Source organism: Corvus moneduloides, chromosome Z (genome assembly GCF_009650955.1).
Source record: "Corvus moneduloides isolate bCorMon1 chromosome Z, bCorMon1.pri, whole genome shotgun sequence".
Lineage (NCBI taxonomy): Eukaryota > Metazoa > Chordata > Aves > Passeriformes > Corvidae > Corvus > Corvus moneduloides.
The window spans coordinates 75,279,762-75,291,856 of record NC_045511.1 but is presented as its reverse complement, the minus strand read 5'-3'; the positions used below and the strand labels follow the sequence as shown (position 1 = coordinate 75,291,856).

Sequence of the window (12,095 nt, the reverse complement as noted above, 5' to 3'; positions counted from 1 at the left end):
TTATTTAGATAGGGAATTTTCAACTACTTTCCTTTTCCAAATCTCTAACGCTTCTGAGTGAAGCTGCAAGGCACCCTGAAAGCAACAGAATTTCTTTGCTCAATTACCTTTTACAGACCTCTAGAGATGCTGTCTTTTAGATCCCATGGGCTGAATAAACCACAGAATGAACTTACACAGACAAGAAATGCAGGAATCCCTAAAAGCTTTAAGAAGTAAAAACAAGTCCCTCCATTTGTCAGGAGCATTAGTTTTCTTTATGTTTTCTTTAGGTTTCATACCAAAGACATTTACCACAATCTGTGTAGCAAAGGATGTCAAGCCCAGACTCTAATTAACCAGGTTTAAAGTCATTAGTGAGTATTTCCACAGGGCTAGAACTTCTGACCTGAATCCCTTTTTGTTTTGTGTATTATTTCCTGCATTTCTTTAAGTTCACCTATCTACAAAGTCTCTCTCTTCCATATCCAACATGCTGGAAAACACAGAGGTAAAACTGAAACACACCAAGACACATTTCCTCAGCAACTGCTATGCAAATAATGATTTTTCAAACAAAACTGGGTACTCGAATCTGCTTGAAAACCTCTCCTAGATGTGTACCAACTTCTTGACAAAAGCCTTTAATAAAGGTCTTTCCGTATGTAAAGGTATTAGAACACATTGATTCACAAAAACTTGTGCCATTCATTATTAAATCTATTTTTACTTGCTGCTGGAACTCTAAAGCAGCCTAGCCATACCTTGGAGTCCTGCAGTGGTAGAAATCTTTATTTCTGTGCAATATTTTGATGTTTTTAGGATCTTAAAAGTAGATTTTAAAGCTTCATCTACATATTAGAGCAAAACCTGCTTCCCCTCACCAATGAGGATTCCTTGATTTATATGGTATTTCATTACTCTTCCTACTAAACTGAAATGGAACTTGTTTCCAGTTGGGAGAAAAGTGTTTGTCCAAAGATGGTACAGAGGTGCAATGAATTTTTCTGTCATTCTTCCTATCAAACAGGTCTTCTTCATCCAGCTCTGTGACACATTAACAGACTGAAAACTACCTCACAGCTCCATCCTCATACTCATCTGTACATGCTCACTGACCTGAATTCTTCAAGGAATTTTAAGTTACTTGACACTGCAATGGAAGTTCTTTCTCTTCTATTTCCTAATTCAGGAGATTCATGAGCCTGACATAATTTGCTTAAAAGTCTTTCAGTTTTCAGTATTTAGATAGCATTTCACTGGCATTAGGAAAATATTGAAGTTGAGTTTGCCTCAATATTTGGCTCACTTTGTTGATCCCCATGACACACTACAAACAGCAAGTGGAACTCAATACTGGGTAGTCGGAGCATAAAGGCTTCAGAAATAAACAACAGCAGGATCCAAGCTCCCGACCACAAGTTATCGCAAAAAATGTTATTTTATTTCTTCACAGAACATCACCAAAATATTAAATATTTCTTTGCCTTTTCACTCAGATGCTCGCACATTACCCAGAAATCCATTAGAGCAACCTTCAGCAGGCAAATGTCGATGCCAAGATTTAGTTTTCCTTCCCAGTCTATAATGCACTTGATTTTAGGATGCAGCTGTTACAAATGTGACTGACTGCTGCTACATAAGCCTCCACATAATTACATTTGTCCTCTGCTACTGAATTACTTCTACATAAAAGATGGATTTCACATTTTCTCCAGCTGAAAGAACATTCACCTCCCGTGTGATTGCACACAGGGCATTGTGACAGCAGTGACCCACGAGCTGACCACGAAATGGCATTTTCTTGGAACTCATTTTCTTCCTCAGAAACTCTACAAGATTTCTCCACCTATGCCAGCATATTAAAAAAAATAAATAAAAAACAAAAAAAGGCAGTCAAAGAGGATAATCAGGCACACCACAGGGCTGGAACACACAGATCAGCACACCCCTTGAGGGATCAGCAGGGGAGATGCCACAGGAATTCTCTCCTCATTCGGTCTGTACGCACATCAAACTTTTTGTTAACATTTAAATACAGCTTGGAAAGAAGAGCAACCTAAGGAAAAAAATCCATCCCAAAATTCAGAACACATGTATAATTCCCAAATGTTTTAGTGGACACCTGAAAAAGTGTTTAAAAATTGTTTAAAGCTGCCACCAGCAGTGGATTTTTTAAATGCAGCTGGTAATCTAAACTGGCAATGTAGGCAGCCCTTCAAAATTAGGCTTCAAACTCTCAGAATCTCATACCACATGTGAATGGTCTACAAATGACATGACATATTTCTAAGTTTCCAGTCTGCAGCCAGACTGACTTTATGAAATCCTGCCTACTTATAGGACAGAGGAATACTGAGACAACTGGGAGAATATTTTACAGAGGATCCACGACAGATAAAGCTGTTTTACTTAATAGGCCTCAATGATATCTTCAAAGCTAAGCCAGGTAGGACAGCAATGTTTTATTCTTGTGCAGAACAGGATAAGAGAAGCTTTAGCAGCGACACCTTTCCATTTTCATTTGATTCCACCTGCATAACCCTGTCACAAATCTTGAGTACTCATCTGAGCATATCTAATAAACCCAAGTGTTGGGATTACTTAAGAGGTGACAAGATTATATCCATGTCTGTGTGGTTTTGCAGTAACTTTGCACAAATGGTGGTGGTCTAGCGACAGTTTTTGTCGTGATCCTTCTCCCCGCTCCTACTTACCACTGAGTCCAGCCAAGGGATTTTCCAGAAAGCCAGGATGCATTAAATGCCTGTTTTCTTTAAAACTGATACCTAGATTCAACATCTCAAGCAGATCTGCTGAGTACTGCCTGAGCATTACAACATGCTAGTTTATACCTGCCTCCAGAGCTTTAGAAAGGAAACATTATTTACACACTGCTGGCAAACTGCAATGACATCTGCAAAGCTAAGTTGCAACAGCAATTTATTTTTTTTTAAAGCTGCCCAAAAAAGCCCTACATTTTGGTTACACAGTAAAACTGAGGTTGAGATGTGACAGCTGATACAAACATGCTTTAAAGTCTTCTCCCTGGTATCTACCAGTTTTTGCACCTTGTTTGTTCTCAGTAACACTTGGCAGCAGTACATGCTCATTCCCATCACTAACAGTAATGTCTACACAAACATACTTCATAAAGATTTTCATGAAACACCACTCAAAGAAACCACTTGATTCTTTCAGTTCTGATTAGGAAATCACATGTAAGGTGTAATTTTTACAAAGACTATGTTTATCACTAGCAGGTTTTTCATTACAATCAGGGACATTGTCTGCTAAAACTTGCAAGAAGTGGTGCTTTGAATTGGAAGTTCATATAAGGCAACTTACCTTGGATTGTAAAGCATCTTTTCCAAATTAAATTCTTTGAGATATGCAATTACTGCTGCCAGAGAGCAAATAACAGGCTTATCCAAGCTTAGTATTACAGATAGTTTTTGAGGACCTAAAAAAAAAATTCTTCTTGTTAAATGCTTACATTCTGGTTAACTCACTGTCTGCTACTAATATATTGTAGAAAAAGCATAATCTGCTTTTCAATTTATTCTGATAGAAATCTGTGATGTATGTAAAGTGTTTTATGAGATCTGTAAACCAACTCAGACCAAGGCTCCAAAATAACACTTATGGCTCCAAATAATGCAGAACATTGCCACAGTGTAAACATTATGAAACAGAAAACATTTGACTCCATGGGTTTTTCTTCATAAAAATGACTAACTGTTGGCATAACAAACTTCTAAAGATACAAACTAAGAATGGAATTCTGACATCTCCATTTCTGTGCACAGTGCTCTACTACAGTGCCTCTTCCAGCTGCAACAACACAATAACTCACTCCACAATACCACAACATAAACTGGCATTTTTAAAAACCCACGCAGCTCAGGTTTTTTTGGGGATGTCCTCCTGTTCTCAGAGAACACATACAAGAACTTTAGAACTTAGTAACAAGAATGTTACTCCTATCTTCAAAGGGACAAGAAGGAGGACCCAGGAAATGCCCAGCCAGGCACCTCCATCCCTGGAAAGGTGAAGGGACAGGTGGCTCTGGAGGTCATCACTAAGCATGCAGAAGGAAAGGTCATCAGGAGTGGCCAGCGGGGATTCACCAAGGGTACACTGTGCTTGAGAGAGCTGGGCAGAGAGAAACCTAATGAAGTTGAACAAGGGCAAGTACAGGTCCTGCACCAGGGGAGGAATAACCCCAAGTACCAGAACAGATTGGGAATGACCTACAAGAGACCAGCTCTGTGGAGAAGGACATGGGGGTACTGGTGAATGACAAGTTCACTGTGAGCTGACAGAGTGCCCCTAGGGGCCAGAAGGGCCAGTGGGATCCTGGAGTGCATCAGGAAGAGTACAGCCAACAGGTCAGGGAGGGGATCCTGCCCCTCTGGCCTGGCCAGGTGAGGCTACATCTGGAATGCTGTGTTCAGTTCTGGGCTCCATACTTCCAGAAAGACAATGAGTTGCTGTAGAGGGTCCAGCAGAGGACATAAAGATGGTAAGAGGCTGGAGCATCTCTTATGAGGAGAGACTGGGAGCTGAGCCTGTTTAGTCTAAAGAAGAGAAGACTTAGAGGGGATCTCATCAATCCATAGAAATACCTCAAAGGGTTGTCAAAGGATGGTGCCAGACTCTCTTCAATGGTGTCCTGTGACAGGATAGGGAGCAGTGGCCATAAAATAAACCACACCAAGTTCCACCCCAGCAGGAGGAAGAGCTTCTGTCCAAGGAGGGGCAGAGCCCTGGAAGAGCTGCCCAGGGAGGGCCTGGAGTGTCCCTCTCTGGAGACATCCCAAATCCACCAGACAAAGGTTCCAGGGGACCCTGGCTGGGGTTGAGGGCTTGGGCTGGATGATCTCCAGAGAACTATTTCAGCCCTAGATATCCTGGGATTCTGTGAACTTGAAGAAACATTTCAGATGCTGAGTAATCCCCCTCAGCTGCTATATATCTTCAAGTTTTAACTGTCTAAACACACACCTTCAAGTTATGAAAAAAAGTAATGGTTGGCCTGTATTCATTTCTATTTAAATAACGTTCATTTTCCTCCAAGCTCAAAATAAAATCCCACTGTGCAAAAATTAAGCAGAGGTGGCCAAAAGCCTGCACGGATGTAAAGGCTAATAGGATGCATGATTCAAAGATATTTGGAATAAAAGACCTGTAATGTCAGGCACTTCTTTTGCATAAAAATCTGAATTACATACCTGTAGTACCAGGCACTTCTTTTGCATAGAAGTCAGTAACCCTCTGGAAAGCATGGCTGTACTCAAAATTGAGGTTTTCCATCCTTTCTATCCTAATTCTGTCATCCTGTAACCTGCAAAGAAAAAATATTTGACATTCAGTTTTTTATGCTCCCTCCATGAAGAACACTGAAGGAGGTTGCAAAGGTGCACTTTCCTTTGTCTTTGTTTTGTTAACAATTGAACGGGTAAAGAATGAAGAGATGAGCTATTAAAGTGGGTTGAGAACATTTCCAAGTGTGGTGTGTTTTTTTAAGTGTTTCTTCCAACCTCTGTAAAAGTGCAAACAAAGCAAACCCAAACAGCAGCAAGCCCACCCAAAAGAGACTGCAAGACGTGGTCTAGCATATCTGCAAGGTAGAGCAAACATGTCTTCACCAATCCTAACAAGTATTTGCCTTATCTCTTCTTAAAGGCTTCTGATGACCAAGCTATTCTCCTATGCTATCTGTCACCATATTTAATTATCCTTTGTCTTGGAAGACTTTGTTCCATGCTGTAGAACTGAAGGGCTGGATTTCTTTTAGGTTTTGTGCAGTCAAGCCAGCCAAGGATGTTATTACTGATAACCCACTCCTGCCAGCGTATCAGCAGTTCCTCCCAGTTTAACAGCAGCAGCAAACATAGCAAACTGTACAAGATGCAGCATTTCTACACTGGCTGCTTTTCCTAACGGGCTGCTGAAATTAAGATTGGATGCTGCTTTACCATTTCAATTTGCACAGCTGTTAATAAGCATTAAACAGATATGCTGGTTAAAAAAGCACAAGAAGAACACAGGGTGCCTCTGCCACCCTGGAGCACAGTTACACAGCTACAGCGTGAACCAGGGGCCAGGAGAAAGCTCCAGAAAAAAGACACACACAAAACCTACTCAGCCTCAGTGTTTTCACTCTCAAACCCCCACGGGATGTGAATTAACCAAGTGCTTTGAGAAGCCTGGAATTACACCAGTGAGAGGGGCTGTGTAGCTATTACAGCATGGAGGTTAATCAATACCCTTTTTGCAGGGCTTTTCAGCTTCACAGGAAAAAACAGATTTTCTGCCTTACATTCAACATACTCCCACCTGAACGGAACAACATATCTCTCGGGCCCAGCTCTTAAAAATGAGAGTTAATTTCCATAACCTGTGTCAAACTCACCAGGACATGCTCAGTGATCTTCTCCCTGCCTTCGTTTTACCTGACTGATCCAATTAATTTTCCAGTCTTTATACTCTCTGGGAGTCCCCTCTCCCCAGCCCTTCTCAGAATGAGCAACCATTCTTAAAGCAAAGGAAAATACCAACACCAAGCAGCTGTTTTCTTCCTTGCCTTTTTGCACTCGCTCCAACCCTCACCAATCATCTCCTCTACCACATTTCAGCCCTTTTGCTGAATTAGCACGTGCTTCACTGCAGCCTTGTGCAAAAACATCCCTTCAGCACTACACTGCTCGTGATGTGATGTATGGTACCTGGAGGTCAGCAGAACACAACAAACCTTTGAGTCAGCCTTAAAAGACAGAAGGGCCCTTCTGCTGACCATGTGTAAGGACTTAGAGAAATATTTTTAAACAAGATTTTATTTTTAATTTCTACCTCTTTATGTTTTCATAGGAATGGCTACAGAAAAGCAAGGCTTAACAAGGTCTGCAGAGCTAATTCTTAGAATGAAAAGTCAAAAAGGAAGGCTTTGGGGTGTGTTTCACTGGATGCTCATGCCACACCTGCTTGTTTTCTTAAGTTTAAACATCAATTGGTGTTGTTTTCCTTAATGTATTTGTGATTTTATTCCCTTTTATAACCAAATTTATCCAACTCCTGAGCATAAACTCTGGAATATGATAGTTACAATCAATACAGGTTGAGGAACTTCTTACAGTATTTTTCTTTGTCAGCTCTATGAATGGGAAACATTTAAAATTATTCATTAATTTAAAATTATTAACTCAGTGATCTGCAAAGATCTTCAAATATTTTAATATTTGTATTCTAGACACAGCAACATCAAATATATGTATGACATTCTGACTATCGGAGAGTATGCACCTGATATTCTAGATAAAGTAAAAAATGGGAAGCTACAGATTCCATGTGTGGAAAAAACTAAACTATTATCAAGATGAATAAAAACAAAGCTTGCAGCAGCAGGTTTTCATGTGTGTCCTTTGTGCAGCAAGATGATCACCCGAAGGCCATCTTCCTGATTACAGGCAGGCTGGTATGTCGATGTTTATTTTATCTCTCCAGCCACCAATGCCTATTTAAATCACAAGTCAATTTGCCATCAACTTCTGTAAACATCAATCTTGTCAGAGCCTCCAAATGAGCTGCAGTTCAACTCATCTCGTGCTTCCCTGATACCCTCCCAGCTCCCTGAAAACAAGCCATGCTCTCAGTCCCTGGCATGACAAGGCTCCTCAGAGATCAACTCAACCTCTCAAGGGTCCCTCACCTCCCCTGCCCAGTCCTTCTGCACCTCCTGAACTGGACACTGAGTGACCAGGGAGCTTTGGGGGTTCCAGCTGCCAGCTGAGGGTACAGAAGAACTCGCAGTGCCCCTCATCAGAATCCCTGCTCCTCCCGCACGCTGGGATTTGATGCAGAGCTGTTCCTCCTCACAAGATGAGTACTAAAGTTGCTCAAGGAGATGACCATCACCCACAACCAAGGATCTGAAACCAGTGCAACCACAGACAGATGCATAAAGGATGGGATCCTAAAACACACAGTTACACACAGAGAGTAATCATGTAATAATGTAACATGCACATCCTAACCTACGCTGTTCTATGATTCTGTTACCAGAGGGACTAATCTATCAGTCACCCTGCTGGCAAAGTGAAAAAGGACCAGCACTGCTGCGTTTATTTCCTCTACTTATCTGACAATCCAATGCATCCACTTAAAATTCATTGTTTACCAAGTGCATAGGGAAAATAATTAAAAGAGATCTCTCTTTTTGGATGGGTAAGTCTCTTAAGAAAAACATTTACAAAAATGCTAGAAGCTAAAAGAAAACAACACAAATAAAACTAATTTACTGAAACTGACTCAAGATATCTAAAACATAATAAAATCTTTTATTGAGAATGAGCTTGCTTTAAGCAGGAGAGCTAACTGCAGTTTGCTGAATAAAGCAGGAATCACTTCACTGCTGCTCTACAATTCACAATAAACAGGCATAACGTGAATAAAGACTCACTGCAAAACAGACACGTCCAAACTGAGTTTTCTTAAAGCTCAGGAAGTTCTCCTAAGGAAAACAAGTAACTGCAGAATTTTATCTTTCAGCTACTATCCTGCCATGCCCATTCTGCTTTAGGGCATTCAAATGCAGGGGGGCATGGACCAAAATTTCACTGTACAGCCCTGTATCACAACACAAGGACATCAATGATGCAGAATGTGGGAAGGTGTCTGCTCCTAAAATTTAGGATGCAATTTTTTCTTCTGATGCTAAGCACAGATCCGTTAAGCACAAATAATTTATTTAAATTTTTCCTATACAATTTATTTAAACTGATCTTTTCTCTGCATTTCTCATAGTTTATTCTGCTGGGATGACCAGCCTGTCACTGCAGGGAAAAAATGCCAGCACTGCCCAGTAGGGCAAGGCAACCTGAATGCATTAGTCCTTTCAGAAACCCAAGCACATCGTGTCACCTTCCCTTACCAATATGCTTGGCAGAAATTGTATTTCCTTTACTTGTCACCACTGTGTTACCTTTGTTACCCAGCCACTCTTAGCTCGGGGGGCTGAGTGTGTCTGTGGGATTGGAGAACAGCCACCCCCCTCCTTTTTTGGTGAATCCTGGCACGGAGCTCCAGCAGCCTCTCTTGCAAAGCCCGAAGGACATTTCCAAGCAGTTGTTCTTTTGGCACCAAGCATGCACATTTTTAGAAGCACAGCTTTTTCTCCTGTCAGAGTCAAGTACTTCCCCACATTTGCTCTGAGCAGCCTTCAGACGCCAGAGATGGAGACTGCTGTTGCAAGAAAGCAGCACAGTCACCTTCTCTGAGTAGCTGATACAAATCACTGCTGTCCATGAAAACCAAAAAATCACCACATGGATGTTACGTTATATAGCACAGATCACCCCACGGGACCTCCAGCTTCCAAAATGCTCCATCCCCAACCCTTCCTGAATGTCAGAAGCTGCTGAAAAGCCCAGAAGCAGCCCTGACACTCTTTAAAATATCCATATACACATACATGTATATCTACTTACTCACATGCATATGTATCTTACATACAGATATACATACATAGAGAAAAACTTGAGGAAAACTCCTTGCTTGCCATTTTCTGTCCAAACTACCAACACTTCTCGATACATTTTCTGATTTTCTCAGGAAGAACTACATCTGAAAAGAACTCCAACCACATTGACAAGCCTGGAACTCAGGAATTTGAAGGAAACATTCTTTTAGCTTTAGGAACTCAGAGGCAGGAGCTGCCAAAGAAATGGAGGAAGGAGGTTATGAGAAAAGCAAAGGGCAGAGGGCTGTGCAGGCTCTGTATGACACTGCATCCCTTCTGCGAGGGCAGAATTAGGCAGCATGGGACAAAACACAAGCACAGTTGTACTGCAGCAGTTTCTGCATCCACAAATAGACACAAATCTTCTTCAGGCTCCTTCCATCTGCCTGTCTGAAGAATGGGATGAGACACACTGCACTCATGTCTCAGAAAGTAGAAAAGATCAAGAAGTGCTAGGAAACTATTTCTTAGCACCTAGGAAAAGCCAGGATGAGCAACAGTCAACACTGAAAAAAGACACTCCCACCACATCAATTTAATTTCCCTCAAGTGCAGAGGAGCGGATTCTGTGGACAGAGAAGACGCAGATCCTGTACCTGCTTGATCTCAGGGAGGTTATTTCACACTGTTTCACACGTCCTCACAACTGATCTGCACAGCATGATTCACAGGGAAGTGCTCTTACAGAACGGGCCCACACAGGCTGGAGAGCAGCACTCAGGGGCTCCCTGTGGAAATGAGGTGAGTGCTCTGCACAGCTCCATCAGCTCAGCACTGCCCTGCTGCTCCAGGCACCACTCACAAAGGCAGTGCCAGAGAGGAAACCCCAGCCCACTCAAATGTGCTGTGAGGCTGACGTGGCCGCAAGCAGTGTTAGAAAACCTGACTCAAAACGTGGCAGAGAAATTACCTAAAAAGCACCCATTTTCTCCATCATGTACGGCTGTGAACAAACACATGGAGGGATAAACAAAGCCCTAACCTCTAATGAAGAAGTTCTTTCCATTCAATATCCCAAGCATGTAGAGTTTACTGCAAAGTGACAGCACAGAGCAGGCCCCATGCAGTGACCAGCACTACTTACAGGACACTGCAGTGCCTTGTGCAGGCATCAGATCACAGCTCCTCAGAGCCAGCACAGTATCTCACCACACCTCAGCTACAATGACTTTCCTCTGTGTTTTGCAGGAGCTATACAGAACATGATGCTGGGAGGATGCAGCTCACACTGCTTTGGTGTCATCAGGAGCCTGGACCAATCTGCCATGTGATTGTCCCACGTGGACCATCACATGCACCTCCACCTGCACCCCAACAGAGATGTGCTACTGACAGCCTGGTAAACAAGCTGCACAAGTTTGTCCCCAAAATCAGTGGTTCCTCCATTCAGGATTATGCCAAACAGCAAAAATTGCTCTTCTTGCAGGGCTTCAGACAAATTAAACAAAACAAAAAAACCATACCAAACCAAATCAAAACCAAACCAACAGCAATGGAAAAAATCAAACAGCAACAAAATCCAACCAACCACAAACAAACAAACAAAGGCAACAAGAACACCACAAAACAAAACACAGGCAAACCTAATAGCTGTCATATTGCATGCAATAATGCTTTTTCTGTTAAACCCCACCGAGGAAAAATAGCTGTTTCTGAATCCAAGTGGGAGCGAGGAGGGAGTGAGGACACAGAGCCAATCATTTGCTCATGACATCTTGGGATTATCCCTATGGGCGAATGCAAGTCTTTCTACGTATGTGTATCTATACAACAAAGATGAAAAATGCACTGGTGACAAATGAATGAAACTCCACATGTATGCTATATATCATAAAATCAGGCATGGAAGGCTCCTCCCCAGCTCTCTTTGTTGTACCTCGCTGACAGACATGAGCCCTACACTGTGCTTTTGGGATCATTTTCAAATTCCAAGCCCCCCTCTCCCTCTTTTTGTCCTCAAGGATGGAGCATTTCATATGCTTGTGTTTCCCAAGTTTTTGCCAAGTAGTAAATAAAATGTTCATTACCTGTGTTCTTTCCCATCAGATAGGGTCATTTTCTGTATTTACTTTCAGTGTGGGTCTTAAACTCCACACAATGTACAGCTGGACAAGCAAACTTTATAAAAAGGAAGTAATTACTCATTTAATTCAACACTAGCTCTTACCATTGTGTCTGGTCTCAATTGCTTAGCAGCTGCAGCTGTGTGCACGTCTACACCACTGCACCTACTGACTGCCATAGCACCACTCTTCCTATTCCCACTGCTTCCTCTGCAATGGCTGTAGAGCCTCCCTGACCCTGCACCAAGCAATGAGAGCATTCTGTGCCAGAAAAAATTCATGGTGGGAGGAAGAAAACACAACTTCTTGCTGGCTTAGCACGGTTAAATAACTCAGCAACAGCAAAGTGAAAAGATGGTGACGGTGACAGGACCAGAGCAGTCATTATGGGAAAATACAGAAGGTTGTCACCAGACAGTTTTAGGAGCACTGGCTTATTGTCTCAGGATTGCAGCACAGTCCTGTTCCAGCCCTCTCTATGGCCAGAAGCTTTATTTCACTATTTGCAGTGGCTCACTGCAAGACTGCAAGGG

The 12,095-nt window shown here is 42.1% G+C and overlaps 1 protein-coding gene across 2 annotated transcripts in view; it reads right to left on the bottom strand.

Moving 5' to 3' along the window:
• MSH3 (mutS homolog 3) overlaps positions 1-12,095 on the bottom strand; it is a 90,273-nt gene that overhangs the window by 52,006 nt on the left and 26,172 nt on the right. For both annotated transcript variants that reach the window (XM_032095904.1, XM_032095905.1), the window contains exons 9-10: positions 5,214-5,326; positions 3,328-3,442 (exon numbers count right to left, since the gene is read on the bottom strand). In XM_032095904.1, the coding sequence (XP_031951795.1) occupies positions 3,328-3,442; positions 5,214-5,326 (228 nt within the window). The remainder of the gene's footprint in view (positions 1-3,327; positions 3,443-5,213; positions 5,327-12,095) is intronic.